The sequence below is a fragment of the Cebidichthys violaceus genome, unplaced genomic scaffold (genome assembly GCF_023349555.1).
Source record: "Cebidichthys violaceus isolate CVI_PGR_0920_01 unplaced genomic scaffold, fCebVio1.0.p SCAF_14, whole genome shotgun sequence".
Lineage (NCBI taxonomy): Eukaryota > Metazoa > Chordata > Actinopteri > Perciformes > Stichaeidae > Cebidichthys > Cebidichthys violaceus.
This window is the reverse complement of record NW_027176307.1, coordinates 16,175,468-16,202,821: the sequence shown is the minus strand read 5'-3', so window position 1 is coordinate 16,202,821 and position 27,354 is coordinate 16,175,468. Positions and strand designations below refer to the sequence as shown.

General features: G+C 42.4%; 3 protein-coding genes across 5 annotated transcripts; 1 reads left to right on the top strand and 2 right to left on the bottom strand.

Moving 5' to 3' along the window:
- LOC137871366 (kelch repeat and BTB domain-containing protein 11-like) lies at positions 1-1,886 on the top strand. Its single transcript, XM_068709167.1, has one exon. The coding sequence runs from the start codon at positions 180-182 to the stop codon at positions 1,314-1,316; it is 1,137 nt and encodes a 378-aa protein (XP_068565268.1). The 5' UTR covers positions 1-179; the 3' UTR covers positions 1,317-1,886.
- A 1,045-nt stretch (positions 1,887-2,931) lies between these two features.
- ccr6a (chemokine (C-C motif) receptor 6a) lies at positions 2,932-13,869 on the bottom strand. Its single transcript, XM_068708319.1, has 2 exons — positions 13,476-13,869; positions 2,932-4,577 (listed from the first exon to the last, which is right to left on the bottom strand). Exon 2 carries the CDS (start codon positions 4,565-4,567, stop codon positions 3,413-3,415), a length of 1,155 nt encoding a protein of 384 aa, XP_068564420.1. The 5' UTR covers positions 4,568-4,577; positions 13,476-13,869; the 3' UTR covers positions 2,932-3,412.
- A 462-nt stretch (positions 13,870-14,331) lies between these two features.
- On the bottom strand, positions 14,332-27,129 carry cep43 (centrosomal protein 43). 3 transcript variants are annotated; one of them, XM_068709163.1, is made up of 18 exons: positions 26,963-27,129; positions 25,324-25,377; positions 24,828-24,882; positions 23,975-24,063; positions 23,470-23,592; positions 22,701-22,757; positions 22,488-22,558; positions 21,099-21,160; positions 20,918-20,979; positions 20,770-20,826; positions 19,203-19,405; positions 18,123-18,197; positions 17,245-17,286; positions 16,720-16,838; positions 16,336-16,398; positions 15,825-15,858; positions 15,618-15,705; positions 14,332-14,490 (listed from the first exon to the last, which is right to left on the bottom strand). In XM_068709163.1, exons 1-18 carry the CDS (start codon positions 27,044-27,046, stop codon positions 14,410-14,412), a joined length of 1,419 nt encoding a protein of 472 aa, XP_068565264.1. In that variant the 5' UTR covers positions 27,047-27,129; the 3' UTR covers positions 14,332-14,409. The 3 variants fall into 3 exon arrangements, with proteins under 3 accessions (XP_068565264.1, XP_068565265.1, XP_068565266.1); XM_068709164.1 differs by lacking the exon at positions 18,123-18,197 and having other exon boundaries at positions 26,963-27,128; XM_068709165.1 differs by lacking the exons at positions 17,245-17,286; positions 18,123-18,197 and having other exon boundaries at positions 26,963-27,128.
- Between the last annotated feature and the right edge of the window lie 225 nt (positions 27,130-27,354).

Sequence of the window (27,354 nt, the reverse complement as noted above, 5' to 3'; positions counted from 1 at the left end):
TCCTCCCCGACAGCAGGCGGAGAATCCCGGCTTCATCACCACCGCGCCCCGCTGGAGGAGGAGGGAGAAGTTGAACCCACAGAGAGAATAGAGGAGGGGGGGGCAGAAGTCTGGATCTCCAGACGCATCATTGTCTCTGACAGGACCGGGATCGATCTGATCCGCATTAATCCCGGATCATGGATCTTCGGTCACACCTCGGATCCGCTGCCGACGTGTCGCGTCTCATCAGCGCGGAGAACTGCTACGAGCTTCTGACTAAAGCTAAGAGCGACGGCGCGGACGGCGTGAAGGACCGGGTCTACGGCTACATGAGCGACCACTACCTGGAGGTGCTGCGGACCCCCGCGGTGTACGGCCGGCTGACGGCCGAGGAGAGGGAGCGCATCCTGACCCGGAGGATGGAGGGGACGAAGGTGCTGGCGGTGGCCGAGAGCAGCGAGGGGAGCCGGGAGAGCAGCCCGGAGGACTCCACCCACCGGCGGGTGTTGTTCCTCCACCCGGAGACCCGGCGGTGGGAGGTGCTGACCAGCCTCCCGGAGGAGATCCCAGCTAGGGGCTCCGGGATGTGCACCCTGTACAACTACCTGTTCGTGGCGGGGGGGATCTCGGATCAGGACTTCTGCTCCAAAGCCTCAGACCGGGTCTCGTGCTCCAAAGCCTCGGACCGGGTCTTCTGCTTCAACCCGCGGACCGGCCTCTGGAGCCGGATCCGCCCGCTGACCCAGCCCCGCTGCCAGCTCAGACTGGTGTCCATGGACGGACACCTGTACGCGGTCGGAGGGGAGTGTCTGTTCACGGTGGAGCGCTACGACCCGCGCGCGGACCGGTGGACTCCGGTGGCCCCGCTGCCCAAAGGCTCCTTCGCCGTGGCGCACGAGGCGACGTCGTGCGGCGGCTCACTGTTCGTGTCCGGAGGCTCGCTCTTCTACCGGCTGCTCCGGTACGACTCCCGCCGGGACGAGTGGGAGGAGTGTCCGTTCAACGAGAGCCGGCGGCGGTCCTCCGACATGGTGGCGCTCCGCGGCCTCGTGTTCCGCTTCGACGTGGACCGGGAGCGCGCGGAGGTGAACGTGTACAAGTACAACACGGTGGTGAAGGTGTGGCACGGAGGCGCGTGCTTCGCGCTCCGCGACCCGCTGCCGTTTCGCTGCGCGGTGCTCGGGGACCGGATCTACTGCGTGAACCGGAGCCAGACGCTGCAGTTCGAGGTCCGGGAGGACCGGGAGGACTTCCTGCCGGAGGTGCTGCCGCCCCCCGCAGAGACCAGGGGGGCCCTGGTGCCCTTCGTCCTGTCTCTGAACCGGGACCCCTGATTCTTCCCGGACTCTCTGGTCCTGGTCTCAGACTTTCAATAACTGCTGTGCCTTTCCCCCATGCGGCTGTAGCAGCTGACCTGTTGTTTGTTTTTAATAGTTTTGTTGTTCAGAAGATGAAAACATCACTGTGATGTCACTGATAACTGATCATGAATCAAGTGATGTCATCGATGATATTGATAAAATGAAATATGATCTAAACAGCTGATGAAGATAGAAAGCTCCAGATCCTGAACGCACCTTTAGTGGGACAAAGGGAACTCTCTCTGGAGCTTTCAGACACATCTCGTGGTCTTCTCGTGGTCTTCTCGTTGTCATCTCGTGGTCTTCTCGTGGTCATCTCGTGGTCTTCTCGTGGTCTTCTCGTGGTCATCTCGTGGTCATCTCGTGGTCTTCTCGTGGTCTTCTCGTGGTCATCTCGTGGTCTTCTCGTGGTCATCTCGTGGTCTTCTCGTGGTCATCTCGTGGTCATCTCGTGGTCTTCTCGTGGTCATCTCGTGGTCTTCTCGTGGTCTTCTCGTGGTTCATGGTTTGAAACATAACACACACAAAGAAGAATGTCATCAAATCATCTGATTCATGTTCAAATAAAGAAAACTTTATTCAACTTCAAATGTTTCATTTATTGAACGTTTGGGATTAAAGGGACTTTAATGAACCAATGAGAACGCAGCATGTCACATGACCAGATGATGCTTCCAGCTGAAACAGACATACAAGGGATTCTGGGAGGTTTCTTTAATATTAAGCAGTGTTTCCACCGTTAATAATCAGAAATGATGTATTCAGATTTACTTCGTTAGAAATACTACAATGCAAGTATTATCTGTAAAGTACAAGTAGTTACTATGTTGTTGTTATAAATGTTTGTTCAATCAATAATAGTATTTCATGTAAAATGAATTATTAATATTTGTTTATTAGGAGAAGAATCAAATCAAAACAGTTTGAAGAAACAGGTCATAATGTAGATTCAATGTAGAAGAAGTTTAAAATATTACAAAACAAAGTTCTATGATTAAGAAAAAGTGGTAATATTTAACAAGAAGACGTTCTAAATGAAACGTTAACTGTAATACTTAAAGATTAAGAATATTAATTTATTTCAGGTCGTGATGCTGCAGAGAACCGTAGCAACCAATGAAGAGGAACCTGAAGCTCTGATGTTAAAACCTGTCACAGAGACACTGCAGTTCTTTAGTTCATGTTGTTCGTGGCCACTAGGGGGCAGAAGATCTTCACTCTGACTCCTCTTCACCGTCCTTTAACTATTATGAACAGAACAGTGACTCAACGAGTAGTTAAAGGACATAGAATCTATCTTTTCATCAGGAAACTAGAGCGCCTTCAAAATAAAGTGCTACCAGAGAAACGTTTGCTCAGACCCACTGAACAGTCCTGTGTGGTGTTCAGGGTACTAACCTGATCGTGGGGCATCAGGGAATTAAACTCATGAGTAGTATATAACCTCCAGCTTTGTTTTGATGAAACCTTTTGGACCTAAAGTCAGAGTTTTTAAATAGACACTGAACATTTATCTTTATCTTTTACCTCTTCATTAGAATCACAGAGTCAGAGAAGTTTAGAGAACAATTTAACATTTATTCTGTAATGTACAAAACGTGACCCATAGTATTACATTCATCAGGTTCAATGTTATCAACACAAACAGGAAGTTCAAACAAAAAGTACAAAATAAAATCATCAATCTCACAGTTTTAACGTTTCCTTCTCAGGTTGTTTCATTTCAACATGATCTAAAGAGAACAAAGTTTCACAATAAAAAAGATTAAAGAAATACAAAATAAAAGCTTTTTTTCTTTTTGTTTCATTTCTTACATTTGAAATCTCTCAGATTGAACTTGAACCATAGCTTGAAGCAAAACACATGATTTACAGATATGAGTCAGGTTTAGGACCTACAGAGACCAGCAGTCTTCAGACCCTGGTCTTTAGGTCTCAGGCCTCAGACCCAGGTCTTTGGGTCTCAGGCCTCAGACCCAGGTCTTTGGGTGTCAGGCCTCAGACCCTGGTCTTTGGGTCTCAGGCGTCAGACCTAGGTCTTTGGGTCTTAGGGAGGAAGGTTCTGGTCCTCACATGGTGAAGGACGAACCGTTTTCACTGGATCCGTCCACCGAGCGGCGGGTGGACACGTAGATCTCTGAGGTGACTCTGGAGAAGCGTCGCGGGGCGATGTACTTCTTCCCCAGACAACACAGGTCCAGGACGATCCTCCTGAAGTGGTTCCTGAACTTCACCCCGACGAAGGCGTACAGCACCGGGTTCAGGCAGCAGTGCAGGTAGGCGATGGTCTGTGTCACCGTCTTAGCCGTCTGCAGGACGTCCGACTCCTCGCAGGTCCGCTGCTGGAACATGTCGGCGGTCTCGTAGAGCAGCGTGAGGTTGTAGGGCAGGTGGCAGACCACGAACACCACTACCACGGCCAGAACCACCCGCACCGCCTTGTGCCGCTGGAAGTTCTTGGCCTTCAGCAGGGTGGCGACGACGGCGCTGTAGCAGAGGACCATGACGAGCAGCGGCAGGAAGAAGCCCACGGCCAGCTGGGTGCTGGGGACCGCCACCTTGGTCCTCCAGGCCGTGGCGTTGTCCACAAACTGGAACTCGCAGACATAATGTGGAGGTTCGGAGGTCAGGTTCATCTCCTCCTCCTCGTACATGAAGGCGTCCCTGCTGTGGGACGGCTCGTACCAGTTGTAGAAGTAAAAGGTGGGGACGGACAGCAGCAGCGCCGCGGACCAGACGACGGCGCAGATGAGACGGCTATAGGGCAGTGAGCGGCGCCCGAAGCTGCGGCGGGCCTGGACGATGGCGACGTAACGGTCGGCGCTGATGCAGGCGAGCAGCAGCATGCCGCCGTACAGGTTCACGCTGTAGGAGCCGCGCAGCAGCTTGCAGGCCACCGGCCCCATCGACCATGACGACAGCTCGTTGTAGACGATGAGAGGCAGCGACGCCACGAACAGCAGGTCTGCCACAGCCACGTTCAGCAGGTACACGTCCGTCATGGACTTGGTCCTCTTGTAGAAGGCGTAGGTGACGATCACCAGGCCATTGCCCACGAAGCCCAGGATGCAGATGATGGAGTGGACGTACGGGCCGACCACCAGCTCCACGCTGGTGTTCTTCTGGTGGGAACAAGGTCCAATCAGCTCGTAGTCGGAGTCGTTGTAGTCCACGTAGTAGTCGTAATCCGATTGGTTGGACATTTTGTCCTCCGAGTAGTTCATCTTGTTTCTCCTGTGAAGAACAGAGAGAGAACGGCAAACATTCAGTCGTCTGACATCAATGTTGCTTCTGTACAACTGAAATATTAGAAAAAGATTCAGAGAGCAACAGCTAAAGTCTACTGCTGACCACCAACATATCTGTGTAGTTAGTGTGGTTTTTACAGTTTAAATCAAGTTTGACTGCCGCTCATACTTTCAGGCACTACGTCTCTCAGAGCTACAGTGAACACATATAAAGCAGTAGTGTGTTCAGTGAACGGAGCAGCTTAGAAGCATTTAACGGTGAAAGTCACGGTGAGAGGAGGAGCTTCAGAAGCTCCGACGTCATTTAAGTCATTTAGTCTTCAGTGGAATGTAATGTGAAAAATATATTCTTATATCATGAAATGTTTTAAAAGATGTACAACTGAGAGGGAAAGTGAGGAACACAAACACTGACATAACACAGCAGTCCTATAGAAGTAGTTAATTAGTTTTATTGAACACAGCGTCGTGTTTCTCACGGCTGGTCACACACTCCCACTTCAGAGAGAGGAAGTGAAGACACAGTGTCTGACAAGTTTGAGACAGACCATAAAACCATCACTGATTCCCAGTTAACACACCTGGCATGTGTTTAGATAAGAACGATAGCCAGAGCACAGAACATCTACTCCCTGTCTATGATTATCCCAGGGCCTAAACTCATGTGTGCATAAAATGGTTTGGTATCTTGTACGATGTTGAACTTTTCACCACAGACACTGACTGAGGTGGCTGTGGTGCATCTTTCCCTTGCAAGCGAAATAAAATAGAACAGGACAACTTTGAATCATTTGAAGACTTCATTATTTTCTTTGAATTTGTGAACAAAACTCTTCTCCCGATTTATAATTAGAAGTTTTTCCAAAACAGTAACTCATGATGAGGATGAGGGCGGTGGACAGAACCGTGTGTAGACGTTGTTTAAAGAGAAAGACACACGACAACGGTAACGCAGCGGACATGTCCACACATATGAAGACACACCATCACAGTATGTCAGTGACGGGGGCCAAGCCACAACAACAACAACAACAACAACAACCACAACAACAACAACAACAACAAGGTATCATCGCGGCATTTAAGCGTTTGTGGCAGAATCAGACATTCTCCGTTGTGGAAAACAAAGGATTTCAAAATCTGGTGAAAGTGTTCTACGAATCCCCCTCACTCAGTATGAAGATCGTTCACTATGAAGAGGAAAACACTGACAGCTCACACAGTGGGGATTCAAAGTCCAGTGCTGTAGACACGCCCCCTCTGAGAGTCACACAGACAGGTGCTGTAGACACGCCCCCTCTGAGAGTCGCACAGACAGGTGCTGTAGACACGCCCCCTCTGAGAGTCACAGACAGGTGCTGAAAATAAACATCTTCAATATGTTTGATTTTATGTAAGACTAAAGCCCAAAGTTCTTTCTTCAAGTGTTCTTGGAGTTCTTTAATTAATAAATGTATAGCAGTTCATATTTGACTCCTCCCATTTTCTTTGCTGATCTGAAAATGATCCGTGAGGTTTGAGATCTGTTGCACCTCTAATATAATAAATAGTAATATTTAGTGACTGTTGATGGATGCAGGTCCTCATCTTCACATTTTAGAACAAAGTTTATGAATAATACATATCGTGTTGTAAATACACATTGCTAGCACTAATGTTAATTGCTAGCATACACATATTCCCAGCCTTGCATGTAAACTCAAATCAAAAATGTTTATTGGAGTTTAAATTCGAATTTGTCACAATAATGGACATTTTACAGCAGTTACACAACCATGGTCAGCAGGCTTGCTAGTAGCATTAGCTATTAGCAAAGGTTAATTGAAAGGGTAATGGGTATCATAAACGGTAAGTTAAGTAACGTAGACCAAGACCAGCAGTTCATGTGTTGCTGTCTTTATGTAACTGTAGCTGTAGCATGACATCATGGTGGAATTAGCATGCTAGCTAGGTAACTAGCCAGAAAAGTCTCCTGCTGTGATTGTAAAGATTCTCTGGTTACAGAAACGTGAGGGGTTGTGTCTTGTGTCTAGTATATATAACATAACATAACATAATATATAAAAACAGGTCCTGTAAAACCACAGTGTTGATTGTTACTGTGACTTCTTCTCTGGTTGGTAACTGAGGCAGCTAGCCGTCAGTTAGCCAGCGGGTTAACCTAGTGGGCTATTACTGCAGGTTAGTAGCGCAATGCTACCGGTTAGCTGACATGTTAGCGCTCGGCTAGCTGCCACAGAAGTTCACCACATCGTCACCGTTTGTCTGACCATCTTTTAAATCTTATTTTTTGACATATTTGAATTTACTTTGACTAAATAAAAAAAAAGGAAAAATAATTTGAAATATTTATTATTATTATTTTATGCTTTTTATTGGACAGACAAGAGAAAAAAGAGATGATGACCTCACCTATAGCTCAGCTGAAATAATATTAAATAATTATATATAGACTGACGGCCCTTATTCTTAATTATGATAAATATATATATATATATATATATTATACGCATTATATATACATTATATATATAATTATATACATACATACAGTATATATATCAATTATATATATATATATATATATATTAATAAAACAGCATTTAAGACCGTCTCAGGGTGAATCCTGCAGCTTCTTATAAAACCTGTTAAAGAGTCAGAATCTAAAGTATTTGTTCGTCAGACTCTTCAGGTTCCTTCAGGACTGGTTCTCACTCTGACTTTGTCTCACCTTGATGGAGTCAGATGTAGTAAAGCATAAAACAGAGATATGGAAATGATGTGAAAGTGGCACAAAAGAGCCCGTGTTTGATACGAGTGTTCCAGTTGTGGTTGAAGGAGGCGATGAGAGGGTGAATGTTTGTTCTCAGGTGTCTGAACACTGAGAGGAAGTCTGCAGAAAAACAGGTCAGCAGAGACGAGTGACCCAGATAAAGAGTTCCTCCTCTTCATGCTCATGGTTAACATCAGAGACGCGCTCTCTTTTTATTAGTTTCAATGTGCCATCTCTTCTATCAGAAGACAAAGACGAGATTCAAGTTCACAGGTGTGGAGCCTCACAGCTTGATGAGAGAAACGTTCATAAAAAGAAAAAGGAAATAAAATAAAAGCAGCTGAGAAAGAAACCTCACTTTATATATATAAATAAAAATAAATATATATATATATATATAAATAAATATAAATACATATTTATTAGTGCTGGGCAACGATTACAATGTTTAATCTTGATTAATCTCATTGTTATGCGCAAAGTTCAACAATGAATTCAAAAGTAGTGTATTGCTCACTTGTATTTTAAAGTACTGCTGTATGAACTAAAGTACAATAACATTTGGTTTGAATCACTTTAAACAGATCAGGTTCTTTTTAACAGCAGTATTCTTCACACAGTATCAGTTATATTTCTACTATCTGTGCTCAGTGTGTGACTTTATTTAAACGTTCCACTGCTGTGCAACATGAATACAATGTTCCACACGTTTCATCAGAATGTGTGTCTTCTGTCTTCATACAGTCAGAGCATGTGAACGCAGCTCCCACTGTTCATCAACATAATGCACCGTAACTCAGAGGTGACGACGGTTACCCGGTGATGTCCGGTAGTCTCCGGTGAGAGAGACGGTCGGTGCGCGTTGTGACTCCGTCTCTGTTGTAGTCCTCTCCTCTTCGTACGACTCGTGTATATAAATATATATACAAAACAACAATGCTAAATAAACAGAGAGAACTTAAAAGTTAAACTTAACCTCAATAATGTAATAAAATATCCTGACTGCTGTTTTTTTTTTTTTTTTACACTTTATTAATTTTGATTTGAAGACGTTTTTGCATTAAAAGATATTTCATCAGATGTTTACACACATTCAATAAGGATCTCTGTGACTCTAACGGACCAACCGACCGACCGACCGACTGACCAACCAATTTAGTTTAGTTTCTAAATCTTCTTTAATCTTATTTATTTCTCAAACACTCTACTTAATCGTGTTAATCAGCTGATCTCTGATCAGATTATTTGACTAATATTTTATATATTTTATATTATATAATATTTGTATGTATTATATAATATTTATAAAATTTGTATATATTATATAATATTTTTATGTGGAGCTTTAAGAGAGTGAATCCTGGTTTTCTTAAAGCGACAGTGACACAGACTCTGCTGAAACAGATTCACTCTTCACATTTAGGTTTTATTAAACGTGCTTTACAAAGAGAAGTATAAACGTTCTCACAAATACTACATTTAAAAAAACTTTATTGAACAAAAAGCTTTCCTATTTTAAGACTGGAGATAAAAGTGTTCCTCAAACACCTCGTTGTTCTGCTCTCCACTTCTTTTTGTCCTCTCTGACTTCCCGTATTTCAAATGTCAACAACAACAACAACAAATCTTCTTCTTCAGGTTCTAGTTCTTTAAATGTCACGTTTCAGTTTAACCTGCTGAGTCACCTGTTCAGGTACGACGTGTTTAAGGACTTCCTGTAAATCACAGTACTTCCTTAAACACCTGTGTACAGGCTGAGCTTTGTACTATATGTATACAGAAGTATTCAGTATCAGTACACATGTAGAAGTACACTGCATTCAGAATCCTACTGACTACTGACATATACAGTATACACATACATATATACATGTATACATGTATGTATATATATATATGTATATACTGTATATGTATATATATATACATACATATATACCTGTATAGAGAAGAAAAGTCAGTTGTGAGACATATTTTTTCACTTCTTTGCTTTTCTTTTATAAAATATTGATCATTTGTTTATCACTTTAGAATGACGTCATTGGTGTCCTTTCAAAATAAAATTCAGTCCACACAGGAAAACCATAGTTTATTCTTTGAAATCAGATTTAAAATGAAGTACTATGATGTAGTATGAAGTAGTATGATGTAGTATGACGTAGTATGACGTAGTATGAAGTAGTATGAAGTAGTATGATGTAGTATGAAGTAGCATGAAGTAGTATGTAGTATGACGTAGTACGGGATGTATCAGAAATATATTCTTAAATTCATAATTAATTATACTAAAAAGAAGCATAGAGTCAGTTTGTTCACTTCTTTTCTTTTATAAAATATTGCTCATTTGTTCTTTAAATGAAACAGTTTCATATAAAACTTGTCTCATCACAGTTCTTTACTTTATTTACCTGCTGCAGCAAACTAAAGAAATAAAAACGGTTCTGAAGAAAGTTGTTTCTTTTATTATTGTTTGTTTGCGTTGGTCTGATATGATTTCTTTAATTTTTGAGTCTTATTAGGGCCCGAGCACCGACGTAGTCGGAGCGGAGGACCTATTGTTATTCTAATGTTTTTTATTATTATTATTATTATTATTATTATTATCGTACCAGTTTCATCGCAAAAAGGAGGTGCTTGGGATACTGGGAATCTTTTGAAATTTGGCACAAAATTCAATCGTGGTGAAAATTCCAGTATTATTGTGGTGTCCAGCTGCGGCATGACATTTTGGCTCGATAGCGCCCCCTACAGAGTAGCCCCAACTTTGGGTTTCACCTAGCTGTATGAAATTTGGTAGGTATGTGAAACGTGATGGGACGCACAAAAAAGTCAAAAGGAGGTATATCCTAAACCAAACAGGAAGTCGGCCATTTTGAATTTTATGACGTTTTTGGACCGTTTCAAGGCGCCGTACTTTAACAAACTCCTCCTAGAGATTAAACCCGATTGCCTTCAGATTTGGTCAGTATGCTCTTGAGACCTTGGCAGTGAAACGATACTCAAAGATCAAAAAGTTATCGAACTATGTGTCCGTGGCGTGGCGGCAAAAAAACACCATTCGCCATGAAACAGGAAGTTGTTGTAACTCGGCTGTACATTGCCTAATCTGCTCCAAATTTCTCATATGTCATAACATCCTGACCCTGAACACATGTATATGACAATTTAGAATCATAGTAATAGCGCCACCTAGTGGCAACAGGAAGTCATAGGTTGTGTACTTTGACACCCTACTGCTCACAGATTAATCGGATCCCTCTCAAATTTTGTCACAAAAGCCTTAAGACCTTGATAATGCTTCATTGTGAAAATTGTAGGAAGTTGTCGAAGCATGGCGACGTGGCGGCTCTGCGAATTTCGATCCTTCGCCATGAACGAATAAACTGATGTAACTCGACTCCGCATCATCAGATCTTTACCAGATTTCACATGTTTCATTAAACTCCAGGCCTGAAGACATCTGCAAGCCAATTTTGAATCATAGTCATAGCGCCACCTACTGGCAACAGTAAGTAAAAGTCTTTATACTTTGGCTTGTTTCTCTTAGTTGGAAAATCAGATCAACATCAAATTTGTTCCACACAAATGTAAGAAGTTCATAATGCCAGTTCTCTAAGCTTTTGATGTTTTGTCGAACGCCGTTGCCGTGGTAACGCAGTCTTCGCCGTGAAAAACGATGGTCATTTGGAGAGGTTAAAAAAGCTCGAAACACAAGCAAACTTGACACACAGATCACAAGGCCAAAATGTAGTTCTATAATATGATTTTATTCAATCAGAGTGTTAAATCGGCTCAATAGCGCCCCCTACAAAATTTCGACGAAGCAGCCCTCGCAGTACGTTTCACATAGATTAACAAAATTTGGTAGGCACATGTATCACATGTGGACTTAAATAGAAGTCTCTTGGGGCCATGCCCTAAACCCAACCGGAAGTCAGCCATTTTGAATTTAGTCTGAATTTCTAGTGTCGTTTTTGCAATTTCCAGGCGCTCTACTTTAACGAACTCCTCCCAGGGAATTAATCAGATCAACTTAGAATTTGGTCAGAACAATCTAAAGACCTTTGTGATTAAAAGTTACTCAAAGCTTGTTGTTTCGTGAAATGCCGTTGCCGTGGCGATGCATTCCTCGCCATGAAAAACAAAGGTGTTTTTGAGGGGCTGAAAATACTCAAAACAAAATCAAACTTGTCACACACATTTAAAATCCTGAATGTAGTTATCTGATATGATTTTAATGCTTCAGAGTGGCAACTCGGCTCGATAGCGCCCCCTACAATATTTTGACGATGCAGCCCTCGCAGTACGTTTCACCTAGATGTATAACATTTGGTAAGCAGATGTATCACATGTGGATTTAAAAAAAAGTCTTAGGGGTCCATGCTCTAAACCCAACCGGAAGTCAGCCATTTCTAATTTTGTATGAATTTCTTGTGTATTTTTCCCATTTCCAGGTGCTGTACTACGAACTAGTCCTAGGTAATTAATCAGATCAGCTTAGAATTTGGTCAGAACAATCTAAAGACCTTTGTGATTAAAAGTTTAGAATTCATCAAACATGGACTTGGTGTAGCGGCCATTCTACATGGTTCGCCATCATCCATCAAGCTGTTGTAACTCAACTGTTCTTTGTCAAAACTGTCCCAAACTTGACATGCTTGATTACTGTCATGATTTTAGGACATCTGCATGCCAATATTAACTCATAGTCATAGCGCCACCTACTGGCAACCATGGACGTAAGCAGTATTCTATAATTACAGTGGCCCGAACACTGAACTTAATAAAAGGTTTTGTGGACACACCATGAGAAAAAGACTTCTCTGATCTAAATATGTGCAAACTAAGATGCTTGGAGAGCAAAAGCTAATCAACAGTGTTTTTCAAACCATGTCAGTGGGCATTAGTATAAATGATCTGTCTAGAGCTTCTACATGAGAATCAGGTTAAATGTTACAATGAATGCTTCACACTACAATTTAAAGTTACAGAAGAGCTTAAAATGAAAACAGTGTCAAATTAAAGTGTTCATGTAAAAACAAATGACACTGCTGTTCTGTTAACTTTCATGTAAGTCCAAATACAATCAGTAGGACACTGCAGGGAGTTGAACTCCATCCCAGTAACCTGACAGTCTGTTATGTTACAAATACTGAAGCACATTCACACGTTCATTTTCTTAATGATCTTAACAGGCTTACATTTATGATTGTATCGGAGGTACACTCAAAACATTTGAGGCTTAAGACCTGGCAACATGGTCTTGCTATGCTGCTGGTCGACGCAGGAAATATCATCTAACTTGTGCATGCAGTGTATGATGGTCACAGAAATGCATTGCCGCATCAACCAGAGTCCTGCCAGTACCCTCGACATGTGTGACGTTGCGAGGCCCCGATCAATGCTGCTTGCAGCTTTAATTGTTCTTATTGTTGTAATTGTTCTTATTGCTCTCATTGTTTTTATTGTTCTAATTGTTCCTATTGTTCTCATTGTTTTTATTGTTCTTATTGTTCTCATTGTTATAATTGTTCTCATTGTTTTTATTGTTCTAATTGTTCTTATTGTTCAAATTATTCTCATGGTTCTTATTGTTCTCATTGTTCTTATTGTTCTTATGGTTCTAATTGTTCTTATGGTTCTAGTTGTTCTTATGGTTCTAGTTGTTCCTCATCTAGTTTTACTTTGAGAGTCTGAACGAGTTTAAAGAAAAAACATCTCTAAACTTCACATCCTGTTGATTTTCAACATGAAAAGACACAAACTGACTGATGTTTTTATGATTATGTTTCATTATATAACATTTATATTTATATATTTATATAAAATGTATATTTATATAATATTTATATTTATATTAATATTATAATTCATGAACAAAGCAGCCGATTCAAACATTCCAGTGTGATACAAACAGAATCAAATGAACGTCTCAGAAACACATTTATAAACTTAAATATATTTATATATATATATATATATATATATATATATATATACACATGTATAAAGTATATATGTATATATATATTACTTCATGAGTAGATAGATCAAATAAAAACACAAGTGAAAGAAAGAAACAGAAAACTAGAAATAAAAAGCAGAACTCACAGTGATGAAGTTTCCCTCGACGCCCGTACAGATGATGAAGATAAAGATGATGAAGATAAAGATGATGAAGGTGATGATGATGAAGGTGATGATGAAGGTAGTGAGGCGGCTGTACGACATCGAACACTGAAACACTGCTGTTAAAAGGGAAATGTGTGTTTCTGAAACATCTCATTCAAGTCTTCCTCTTTCTCACACACACACACACACGCACACACACACACACACACACACACACGCACACACACGGTTCGACGTCTGACAAACAGGAAGTGATAAACGCTGATTCAGTAAACTTCACAAACACAGAGTCAAAGTGTTAAAGGTTTCTGGGTGAAATATAACATTTCATATGTATGCAGTATTACACTAAAACAAACTTTAAATTAATTAAAATTAGTTTTTTGAGGCGACCGATCAAAGAGAATGAAACGGCCTTCGTGTCTGAAACTTATGCAAATGTGTTTCTACAACAGTTTCACTTCACACATTTTGGGGTGAAAAAAAAATAATTACAATGCAGTCCTGATACATTTATCATTTAAATTGTAATATAAAACATGTAATACTGTTTAGTTAAATGTTTAAATCACATTTAATTGATTAAACGTTCTCTACGTACAGCAGTGACTTTAAAAGTTAAATCTCAAACACTGCATTTTTATTTAAATTTAAACTCATGAGTGGAAAATTATAACGCTGTTTATATTTTATTTATCCTCCACAGGCTTCATTCTTAATTCTTTCAGACGTTTTAAATAAAAAAATAAAAGATTAGAAACGTCACATTAAAGCTACGTTAACCCTTTAAGAACCTCACAGAGACATACAGGAAATAATTCAGCAGAAAACAAACTGAAAACAAATCCATTTATTATTAGAAGGAGTACAGACTTAAATACGGAGCAGAAGGAAGAGGTGCATGATGGGAGGCTCAGGCCACCTCCTCCATGTAGTCGGCTCCGTGACTCTGACTGAGCTGAGAGACGCTCAGGTCCTGAGTGCTTTCATCAAACTGTAGAACAAACAGCAACATGGTTTAAAGAGACAGTACACGCTGGAGAGAGAAAGCGGGAGGAAGTGGGAGAGAGCAGGGAGGAAGTGGGAGAGAGCAGGGAGGAAGTGAGAGAGAGCAGGAAGGAAGTGAGAGAGAGCAGGGAGGAAGTGGGAGAGAGCAGGGAGGAAGCGGGAGAGAGCAGGGAGGAAGCGGGAGGAAGAGGGAGAGAGCAGGGAGGAAGTGAGAGAGAGCAGGAAGGAAGTGGGAGAGAGCAGGGAGGAAGTGAGAGAGAGCAGGGAGGAAGCGGGAGGAAGTGGGAGAGAGCAGAAGGAAGTGGGAGAGAGCAGGGAGAAGCGGGAGAGAGCAGGAGGAAGTGGGAGAGAGCAGGGAGAAGCGGGAGAGAGCAGGGAGGAAGTGGGAGAGAGCAGGAGGAAGTGGGAGAGAGCAGGGAGAAGCGGGAGAGAGCAGGGAGGAAGTGGGAGAGAGCAGGAGGAAGTGGGAGAGAGCAGGGAGGAAGCGGGAGAGAGCAGGGAGGAAGCGGGAGGAAGTGGGAGATAGCAGGAGGAAGTGGGAGAGAGCAGGGAGGAAGCGGGAGAGAGCAGGGAGGAAGCGGGAGGAAGTGGGAGAGAGCAGGGAGGAAGTGAGAGAGAGCAGGAAGGAAGTGGGGGAAAGCAGGGAGGAAGTGAGAGAGAGCAGGGAGGAAGCGGGAGAGAGCAGGGAGGAAGCGGGAGGAAGCGGGAGAGAGAAGGGAGGAAGTGCAGGTGGTGGGAGAGAGCAGGGAGGTAGCTGGAGGAAGTGGGAGGAAGTGGGAGAGAGCAGGGAGGAAGCGGGAGGAAGTGGGAGAGAGCAGGAGGAAGTGGGAGAGAGCAGGGAGGAAGCGGGAGAGAGCAGGGAGGAAGCGGGAGGAAGTGGGAGAGAGCAGGGAGGAAGTGAGAGAGAGCAGGAAGGAAGTGGGAGAAAGCAGGGAGGAAGTGAGAGAGAGCAGGGAGGAAGCGGGAGGAAGTGGGAGAGAGCAGGAGGAAGTGGGAGGGAGCGGGAGGAAGTGGGAGAGAGCAGGGAGGAAGCGGGAGAGAGCAGGGAGGAAGCGGGAGAGAGCAGGGAGGAAGCGGGAGGAAGTGGGAGAGAGCGGGAGGAAGTGGGCTCACCTTGTCGCTGACGTCGGGTCCCTCGATGGAGATTTCCTCGATCTCCTCCCCGATACTGAGCTCGCTCTTCGAGAGGTCTGACCGATGGCTGCAACAAACACAACATCAATCTGTTCTGTTGAAGTCAGAGTCAGCAGCACATGAACACAAACCTCTGAATGTAAAAACCACAGAAGAAGAGTTAAACACACACACAGTCGGTCTCACCTGTTGAAGTCGTCGTCGTATTCGATGTCGTCATCTGTGAAACGTTTGAAAAAAAGAAACAATTTGAATCCCCAAAAAAGATCAAACGATGCAACTCTTTGCAGACGACACTCTTCTCTTACTAACAGAAACAAGTTCTTACAGTCGTGGTTATATTAAAAATGGCTCCCAGATGTAATTTAAACTCTATTTATAGTTTAAATTATTATATTTATGTGCTTATCCAGCTGTTGTTTTTGTTTTTGTCATAAATAGTTTCACACAGAACTCAAATATTAGGTCACGATGAAGCGGCCTAATATTTTTTTCTGATCGAGATTGATTTTTCGGAGCTTTTGCAGCGTGAATGAAGTCATGAAAGCAGATCAGATCCACTGCTTCCTTCTTACCTTTCACAATAAAAGCTGGAAAACGTAAAAATACAGAGAAGCATTTAAAGGCGATGTTTAACTGGTTTATTTTACTTGTTTTACGGCGTAAACAAACTTAGTTGTGGTGGTTTGAATCGTACCTAAATGCAGAGATCCGGTTTTATCATTGGGGGCCTTTGGGTCTCTGAACCCTCTGGAGGCTCCTGCAGGAGGAAACACAGCAACAAAGGGTTCATCCTGCTTCACTGATGCTTCATACACAGTGTATTCCTGCTCTCCAGAGGAGGAACCCTTCACATTGTAGTTTACCCTCAGGACAAACATTTTAGTTCGCCTGCTCTAGTGAGTCACTGTTGAAGCTAACGTTAGCTCCAACAGTCGCTAACAGTCACCAGATGATGCTTCTATGCTCATTTGCATATGGAAGACGTCATCGTGCATCGTTTGCGTGAAGCTTCGTGGTCGTGTTGTTGACTGAAATACAGTTTAACATTAACGTCACTGTTGAAGAGTTGAACTCTGACCGTTCCTGCTGTGGCTCTGCTCTGAGGTGCTGCTTCCTCCTCCTGGTCCAGGTCCTGGTCTTGGGGCCTCTGACAGGGACCCTGCTGGACTCCCTCTGGTCCCGGAGGACTCCACCTTCCTGGGGTACAGGATGAAGATGGAGGTCAAGAGGGACACCGACAAACAGACAAATGGATCTGAGTCCCCATCGAAGGACTTTTACTTTAATAAAAACACAATAAGCTTACTGTCATGTACACAGATTACTCCAATAAATACTGATCAATACTTTATTGTATGAGGTCATTTTAAAATGTTTACATACTAAATCCATTAACTCTTCATTTATTGTAATCTAGTAATACATTATAACATGTATTGATTAATTCAATATCAATGTTTTGTCTTATCCTGCTCTGACTTTTGGAACTACAGTTCCCATGATGCTTTGCTTGTTTCTATGTAGTCACAGTGAAAACTGTGTCCTTTATGGACGAACATCAGAGACGAACATGTGGAACGTGTGTTTGATGCCTGAAGCTCACCTGAGCTCAGAGAGACGATCCTCAGCAGGTAGGACAGACAGACTGAGACAGAGACAGAAAGAACAAAAAGACAGAGACAGAGAGACAAAGAGACAAAGACAATAAGGGACAATGATGATGAAAATCTCGTCCTCACTTTCCACAAACACGGTTTCTGTAGAAACTTCTTATGAGCGTCCTTACGTTCCAAATATGTTCCTCACGTTCTCTATAAAACGTTCTCACAGGACCAGGACCGTGTCCTCTCAGAGACACGGGACCAGGACCGTGTCCTCTCAGAGACAGAGGACCAGGGCCGTGTCCTCTCAGAGACACAGGACCGTGTCCTCTCAGAGACAGAGGACCGTGTCCTCACAGAGACATAGGACCGTGTCCACTCATGCAGAACCTGTCCGGTTCAAACGTGTCTCTCAGGGACAGTTGAGTGGAGCCGCTGACTGTTTGACCCACTTCCTCCTCAGAGATCATGAAACTTTGATGAGGTCCGACTCGGTTACACTCGTCCTCTGAGACGTCTCACTGATCTCCCACAAAGACAAACACGGTTTACATCACTCGGTCAGCTGAGCAGCTTTGGGTTCAACGCCCGATGACATCACACGTTAGCTGATGACATCACAGCTTATATCACATTGTTATTATAATAATAATACTGGTAATAAAAGGGGGATTCTGCATAATGAATACTTGTACTTGTTGCTGATAAATATTTTGAAACAGAGTATTGCATGTTGTAGTATTGCTACGCTTACTTCAGTATAGATCTGAGTACTACTACCAAACAGAAGTAGAAGTATTTAAATCCGTCTGATGAGTCCTGAAGACGTTAAGCGTTCAGACTACATCTGTCCAAACGTCATGTGGACGTAAACACTCACTCGCTCAGGCTTCTGTCTCTCCTCATGGGGGACGCAACCGGGACAGAGAGACACGCCTCCCTCAGGGGGACGTCACTGCAGGGTGAGGAGGGGGGACGCACAGGTAAGGGAAGGTAAGGAGGACAGGTAGAGAGGACAGGTAGGGAGGACAGGTAGAGAGGACAGAAGAACAGGTAGGGAGGACAGGTAGGGAGGACAGGTAGAGAGGACATAGGGAAAGGTAGTGAGGACAGGCGAAGACAGAGGGACAGGTAGTGAGGACAGGGAGGACAGGTGAGGGCAGGAAGGACAGGTAGAGAGGACAGGTGAGTACAGAAGGACAGGTAGGGAGGACAAGTGAGGACAGAAGGACAGGTAGAGAGGACAGGTGAGGACAGAAGGATGGGTAGGGAGAACAGGTGAGGACAGAAGGACAGGTAGGGAGGACAAGTGAGGACAGAAGGACAGGTAGAGAGGACAGGTAAGGACAGAAGGACAGGTAGGGAGGACAAGTGAGGACAGAAGGACAGGTAGAGAGGACAGGTGAGGACAGAAGGACGGGTAGGGAGAACAGGTGAGGACAGAAGGACAGGTAGGGAGGACAAGTGAGGACAGAAGGACAGGTAGAGAGGACAGGTAAGGACAGAAGGACAGGTAGGGAGAACAGGTGAGGACAGAAGGACAGGTAGGGAGGACAGGTGAGGACAGAAGGACAGGTAGGGAGGACAGGTGAGGTAGGTAGGACATAAGGAGACAGGAAGAGGCAGTACATGAGAAATATAAGGACATTAAAGACAAAGTAGGGACATCAAAAGATAGACATGACAGTGTAAGGACTGTAAAAAAGGGACAGGTAAGACAAGCTCAGAGGGACAGACAAGAAACAGGGATTTAATCTGCTGGAGCAGAGAGACGTTCATTTTAGAGTCATCATGCTAAGCTACGCTAACTAGCTGTGTTTCTAGTGTTCATGTTGAGACAGTCTGGTCAGACGTCATGTGACCTGGACTGATCCAATCACAGCTGACTACAGTGAGATGAGGTCCGGTGTTCCCTCAGGTGAGACAGGTGAGACAGGTGAGAAAGATAACATGTCCTCACCAGCCGTAGGTCCTCTGTGGTTTGGGCAGCGGGTCGTCAAAGAACGAATCCCCGTCCTCAGGGTCCTCCTCCACCTCCAGGTCCAGGTCTAGACGCTCCCTCTCAGGGCCCACCGAGGGGGTCCTGTTGTGGGACGCCTCACCGAGTCTGGCTCCAGTATGCTGGAGGTCTCCTTGACTCAGAGACACCACAGAGTCCAGGTCCTGAGATGTTATAAGGGAAGTACTGACATTAAACCTGTGATGTTATAAGAGAAGTACTGACATTAAACCTGTGATGTTATAAGAGAAGTACTGACATTAAACCTGTGATGTTATAAGTGAAGTACTGACATTAAACCTGTGATGTTATAAGAGAAGTACTGACATTAAACCTGTGATGTTATAAGAGAAGTACTGACATTAAACCTGTGATGTTATAAGTGAAGTACTGACATTAAACCTGTGATGTTATAAGAGAAGTACTGACATTAAACCTGTGATGTTATAAGAGAAGTACTGACATTAAACCTGTGATGTTATAAGAGAAGTACTGACATTAAACCTGTGATGTTATAAGAGAAGTACTGACATTAAACCTGTGATGTTATAAGAGAAGTACTGACATTAAACCTGTGATGTTATAAGAGAAGTACTGACATTAAACCTGTGATGTTATAAGAGAAGTACTGACATTAAACCTGTTACCTTGACTGCTGTCTGAGTCTGTCCTCCTTTATATCTGATGGGGATCTGTTCTTACAGGGACACAGCAACACCTCAGAGTCTAGTACCTTTATGTACTTTATGTACCTGAAGTACTCCACCTCAAAGTCTAGTATCTTTATGTACCTGAAGTACTCCACCTCACAGAGTCTAGTATCTTTATGTATTTTATGTACCTGAAGTACTCCACCTCAGAGTCTAGTACCTTTATGTACTTTATGTACCTGAAGTATTTCCGCCTCACAGTGTCTACTCTCTATGTACTTTCATGTACTTTATGTACCTGAAGTACTCACTGAGGATATATATAGAGATATACCTGTTGATATAAATCATAATATAGAGAAAGTTGATCAAATTCTTCTTCACTTTATTAAATACAGAAGTTCAAACATAATATCAGTTTATTACAAAACAACTAGCAACATGACGAATCATTTAAATGAATAAATAATAAAAACAAAAGCTTAGTTGTTTTAATGAAATGGTATTATTCATGTCTGAAGGGTTTTAAAAGACAATTTGTTTTGAAATGCTTCAAAAATTATGTAAATAATAATTTGTTATATTTAGTTGTTCATAATTAACTAATATCAAGTTCTACAGATGAATATTGAATATTGAATGAATTTGAACTTCTGTTTTCAATAAAGTGAAAAAAGATGAAAGGTTCATTAATCTGAGATTGGAAGCCTTTTGATTGCCTCTAAACGGCTCTCAACATGGCGACGGAGAGCCGGCGGCTCATAGCTAACGGTGCTAACGGGGCTATTGGAAGCATTTTGATTGCCTCGGCGTTGTTTTCTTCATCCTTAGTGACACACAGAGATCTTTCAGACCTTCTCCAGGTGAACTAAACTCACCTTACTGATGGAGCTGATCTTCTCCTCAGGAAGAGCACCTTCAGAGTCCTGAACCACCTGAAGGAAAGAAGGACGTCACATCAGTAAACATGAACTCATTGCTGAGGACAGTTTGAGCTCTTTAAATTCTGACTGCCTGTGAACTCACCACAGCTCTGCACTGGGAGAAGAGACGCTTGTAGAATCCCACAAACATCTGGAAGTCTACAGCTGAGAAACAAAGCACATGAAACTGAGAATTATACTACATGATCTTATATTATCATTACTCATATTAAACAGTGAGATATCTAAACATCAGATATGATTGACAGGAGGTGTAATCTTACTGGTGGAGAAGCTCTGGTCTACAGCTCTGAGCTCATCAGTGATGAAGTGCTCCAACATGTTCCTGCAGAACAAGTATTCAGTCATTTATATAATAATAATAATATATGTAATAATATATAATATCTACAATAATAGCTAATATATATAATAATATATATATTAACATATATTAATATATATATATTAATATATGTAATATATATATATAATATAATTATTGCTGGGCAACGATTACAATGTTTAATATTGATTAATCTCATTGTTATGCTCAAAGTTCAATAATGAATTCAAAAGTAGTGTATTGCTCACTTGTATTTTAAAGTACTGCTGTATGAACTAAATTACAATAACATTTGGTTTGAATCACTTTAAACAGATCAGGTTCTTTTTAACAGCAGTATTCTTCACACAGTATCAGTTATATTTCTACTATCTGTGCTCAGTGAGTGACTTTATTTAAACATTCCACTGCTGTGCAACATGAATACAATGTTCCACACGTTTCATCAACATGTGTGTCTTCTGTCTTCATACAGTCAGAGCATGTGAACGCAGCTCCCACTGTTCATCAACATAATGCACCGTAACTCAGAGGTGACGACGGTTACCCGGCGATGTCCGGTAGTCTCCGGTGAGAGACGGTCGGTGCGCGTTGTGACTCCGTCTCTGTTGTAGTCCTCTCCTCTTCATAGACTCGTGTGTTCTTCTGGTGACGGTGCGTCTGGAGGGAGGCTCCTACGTGACGTCATTCATGATCCTGAGAACGTTCCTCAGACCGACGTCTTCTCAACACTAGTCGTCCTGCAGTTTGTATCTCTCCACTTCTCTGTGGCGTCTGTTAGCTCGTCTTTAGTTTATCTCTACTTCTCCACACGCTGCATCAATGTAGTGATGAAGACTCCTCCACACGCTGCATCAACGTAGTGATGAAGACTCCTCCACACGCTGCATCAACGTAGTGATGAAGACTCCTCCACACGCTGCATCAACGTAGTGATGAAGACTCCTCCACACGCTGCATCAACGTAGTGATGAAGACTCCTCCACACGCTGCACCAACGTAGTGATGAAGACTCCTCCACACGCTGCATCAATGTAGTGATGAAGACTCCTCCACACGCTGCATCAACGTAGTGATGAAGACTCATCCACCGCTGGTTGGGTGATTTACTGACATCAACGGTTTGGATTTAATTTTAAAAATACTGCATTAATGCGATAAAATAATTGTCGGCGTTAATTAATGAATGCGTTAACACGATAATAACGCGTTAAGTTGCCCAGCACTAATAAATCTATATATAATAATATGTAATAATATATTATATATAATAAGAGTGGGTGTGCGTGTGTATGTGTGTGTTTGTGTAGATGTGTGTGTGTCCTACTTGTTCAGACTGGGGAACAGATCTGTGAAGACGTTCTTCAGATCTTCTCTTCTAACCGAGCCGCTCCCATCCTGAAGGACAACAACACATCAACCTCAACAGAGCAGGCTGTGATTGGCCAGAGACCAGTGACATCACACACACACACACACACCCACACACACACACACACACACACACACACACACACACACACAGGTGTGTGACGCTCACCTTGTCGTAGAAGTCAAACTTCTTCCGAGCGACTGAGATCTGTTTCTGAGACGGTTCCTACGAGAAGACATAAAAACATGACAAAAGAAGAAAACATTAAACAAGCAGAAAGTAGTAGTAGTACTAGTAGTAGTACTAGTAGCAGTAGTAGTAGCAGCAGTAGTAGTAGTAGTAGTAGTAGTAGTAGTAGTAGTAATAGTCGTATTAGTAGTATTAGTAGTCGTAGTAGTAATAGTAGTAGTAGTAGTAATAGTAATAGTAGTAATAGCAGTATTAGTAGTCGTAGTAGTAATAGTAATAGTAGTATTGGTAATATTAGTAGTAGTAGTTGTAGTAGTAGTAGTCATAGTAGCAATAGTAGTAGTAATAGTCGTAATAGTAGTATTAGTAGTCATAGTAGTAATAGTAAAAGTAGTAGTAACAGTAGTAGTGGTAGTAATAGTAGTAATAGTGGTAGTAGTAGTAGTAATAGTGGTAATAGTAGTAGATGTAGTAGTAACAGTAGTAGTGGTAGTAGTAGTAGTAGTAGTAATAGTGGTAGTAGTAGTAGTAATAGTGGTAATAGTAGTAGTTGTAGAAGTAACAGTAGTAGTACTGTGACTCTGAGCTTCAACAGTAGACACAGTGAGATCAACAGGAAACTAAAGCTGCAACTCTTCTATCTCTACTGACCCAGATCACAACACACACTGACAGACACAGAGACAAACAGACAGACAAACAGATTAATGTCCACATGTCTACACATCTTCACGTCCTCATGTCTCACCTCAGAGGGTTTGTGTCGTCCTCTCCTCACCAGCTCCAGCAGCAGAGGACAGTTCCTGTTCACTTCGGACTCTGACAGACCCAGATCTCTGCAGACCAGGTCCCGACTGTCCAGACTGTTGAGCTGTTTGGAGAACAGAGGACAGTGAGACAGAGACAAAGGACAATGAGACAGGGAGACAGAGAGAGAGACAGAGAGGCAGAGAGACAGAGACAGAGACAGAGAGACAGACAGAGACAGAGAGAGACAGACAGACAGACAGAGACAGAGAGAGATAGAGAGACAGAGGGCAGTGAGACAGAGGACAGTGAGACAGAGAGAGAGACAGAGGGCAGTGAGACAGAGGGCAGTGAGACAGAGGACAGTGAGACAGACAGACAGAGAGAGACAGAGAGACAGAGAGAGAGAGAGAGAGAGAGAGAGAGAGAGAGACAGAGAGACAGAGGGCAGTGAGACAGAGGACAGACCTTGACTCAGACTCTGGTCTCCTGGTCCTCAGACTCACCGAGTTGATCTCTGGCTGGAACACCGCCAGACTGAAGTCCAGACTGAAGACCTTCAGGAAGTCCACGATGAGACCGGCCACCAGACGTCCTGCAGAGAGACGACTCATAATTAATCTTTAATATCTATTTTATATTAACGTGAAAACATCTCCTTCAAACTACTGGATTTATTCAAGTTCATCACCAAAACTACATTTTACAGATTACACGTGAACACATCACGATAACGTTATAATATACCATCAGCCAGTACTCATGTTCACTGAGCAGAACCTGAAGGCATCATAATGTAAGTGAAGTGAACCTCCGTTGGTTAGTCGTTAGCGGTGCTGCTAACGTTACTAGCTCTCCTCCTGTTGGTTTAAACACTGATTGGTTGTTTACAATGAAACATGATCAGAGATCAGAGACTAGAAACACATTTTCTACTGAGTCAGTAAAACTTTATTTACACTCTGATGTTTAACGTTACACTGACCCTGCCCACTCTCAGCCGTCCAATCAGATGTGGAGGATTTGACTGACGATCTCATTCTACTGAGGCCTCATGTTTATTATTGATTAATCTATTGATGGTTTTCTCCATGAACCAATGAAACTAAATAAATATATTCTGTTCACCATCACGTTTCATACATGAAATATTAATATTAAAAAAGAAGATTCAACAAGTCAACGTCTTGCATGTTTGCTGTAAAGCAACAATATGTTTCTACCTTTAAATGATACCAGAGAAGAAGAAGTTGCTGCTGTTTGAAGGCTCACAGCTCCCCCATGTGGTGACAAACAGGAACTACAACTCAAAGTCTAGATTCTAGAATCTGGTTTAGAGGTGAACAATAAGCGACTCACCTTCTCTGCTGTTCAGACACTTCTTCAGGTTTTCGTTGATCAGAGGACTTTTGTTCTGAGAGAAACAGAAAATAAAGTTAAACATCAGGATGTGAATCTTCAATGACATGAGCGTCAATAAATATACATGAACGCCCACGTGGTTTCATATCAAACACTTGAGTCATGAAAAGTACTTCATTGAGATAAACGAGTCAGCTTGTTCCCGTTACGATGATGTCACCGTGACGTCATATATGATGTCACCGTGACGTCATATATGATGTCACCGTGACGTCATATATGATGTCACCGTGACGTCATATATGATGTCACCGTGACGTCATATATGATGTCACCGTGACGTCATATATGATGTCACCGTGACGTCATATATGATGTCACCGTGACGTCATATATGATGTCACCGTGACGTCATATATGACGTCATGATTCTATTGAACGACGATCAATCGTGATATTTAATTTATCTCCAAACAGAAACATGAACCTTCACCTCCAGCTTGTCCTGCTCCTCCATGGCCAGGAACACTGCTGCCCTCATCTCTGCCTGCAGGAGCAACGCGGACCAACCACCAACAAAGAAGAAGAAGGTGGAGGAGGAACATACTTTGTGAACTTCTGTCTGCAGTTCAGATCAGTTTAGTTTAACGATCAACAACCAACACACAAACTGTCATTACGTGTAGTTCACTCACATAATACTTCTTAAAATACCTTCAAGGAAACTTCTTCCAGTCCAGTAAAGTAAAACTTAAAGCTCTAAATAAATATAAATATAAATAAATATAAATAAATAAATATAAATATAAACAAATGTAAATAAATATCAATACATTCCTTTCTCCAGGCGGTCAGCAGTAGGTTAAAATCTTATTGTTTTGTTTCTATGATTTATAAAAAAAATGATGACTCATGAGAGAAGTACTCAGTAAAAGTACTAATACCACAGTGTAGAAATACTCTGAAGTACAAGTACAGTACAAAAGTATCCGCATCAAAGTATACTGAAAGTACCAAAAGTAAAAGTATTTATTATATAGAATAATATACATGAAATCATTGTATTATAATTATTGACGTGTTCGTTATTTACTTTATTATGGAGCCAAAGGCCCACAGTGTATCACGAGAACCTGAAAGTCAAACATTTAAAAATACATCAATGATTCCAAATACTAATAAGTGAATGAAAAGTGGTTTGGGTTGAACATCATTATGATTCAGTTCTGGAATTGTTTTGAATAAAATATTTATTCAAATGTTTCACTTTCAAATATATTTTGATATTTAAGGTCTGATATTTTACTTTCAGACTTTTGACCCTGATCTGGCGTGAGGGGCGTGGCATCGGCTGATAGGGCGTGGCATCCGCTGTGAGGGGCGTGGCATCATGAGTGACAGCATCACAAAGAAGGCTGAGGACCGTCCTCAAGGCAACGTGGTCACCGCGAGAATTCTGACTCAACACGTTCTCTACACCATATTCACGTGAACGCAGTAAAGAGACAAAGTTCTGTTTCAGACGCTACACGAATGGAAGTATAAGAGCAATAAACTATGCCAGATAGTGCCGTTCAACAACCACGCTTTAATGGTTCTGGTTCTTCCACCGGCCCGTCTCGCACGCACCGACGGGGAGGTGGAGCGTGAGTTTGTGCGAAACGAACCGAAAGATGTTGAACTACGCCTGGGCAGGGCGAAGCCAGAGGAGACTCTGGAGGTTTATTACTGCATTCACGTGAATATGGTCAGAATTCTCGCGGTGCCCACTCGAGGAAGGTCCTCAGCCTTCTTTGTGACGCTGTCACTCATGATGCCACGCCCCTCTCAGCTGATGCCACGCCCCTCACGCCAGATCAGAGACCAAAGTCTGAAAGTAAAATATCAGACCTCAATTATCAAAATATATATGAAAGTGAAAAATGAAAATAAATATTTTATTCAAAACAATTCCAGAACCGAATCATAATGATGTTCAACTTACTTTTATTTAGAATCATTGATCATGTATTTTTAAATGTTTAAGACTTTCAGGTTCTCGTGATAAACTGTGGGCCTGGATGTAGCTCGGTGCTAACCCGTTGAACTAACATTAGCCTAGCCTAGCATCGCTAGTTAATGGTGTTCCGGACCTTCAGCTTGTTGAGGACTCCGTTGTTCTCCAGGTTCTGGATCAGGAGGTCCCGCAGCTCGGTGTCGTCCTCTGTGGCCGACATGGTTAGCTGGAAGCTAACTGCTAACTGCTAACTGGGCAACAGAACCAAAACAAACCACCCGGAAGTGTCTTCTTCTACTGTTTTTATTCTCGTGTCTGAGAGCGAGACATCGCCACCTGCTGGACGGAGAGAGCAACGGACCAGAAACATGACGAGTGATTATTATTCTTAATATAATAAACTCAATGTGTGGATGATGTTCTATCTTTGTTATTGGAGCCACATATTACTGTGAAAGAAGCTCATCATGAATGTGTTGTTTTACACTTATTCATCATTTATGATAATTACCAATACGTTTTCTCAGT

Excerpts from the sequence above, each read along its gene's own strand:
- LOC137871366 (XM_068709167.1), top strand. The coding sequence starts at position 180 with ATGGATCTTCGGTCACACCTCGGATCCGCTGCCGACGTGTCGCGTCTC.
- ccr6a (XM_068708319.1), bottom strand. The coding sequence starts at position 4,567 with ATGAACTACTCGGAGGACAAAATGTCCAACCAATCGGATTACGACTAC.
- cep43 (XM_068709163.1), bottom strand. The coding sequence starts at position 27,046 with ATGTCGGCCACAGAGGACGACACCGAGCTGCGGGACCTCCTGATCCAG. Across the intron at positions 24,883-25,323 it reads AGGAGCAGGACAAGCTGGAG|AACAAAAGTCCTCTGATCAA; the intron begins GTGAAGGTTCAT and ends TGTTTCTCTCAG. Across the intron at positions 22,559-22,700 it reads AGTTTGACTTCTACGACAAG|GATGGGAGCGGCTCGGTTAG; the intron begins GTGAGCGTCACA and ends GTTGTCCTTCAG.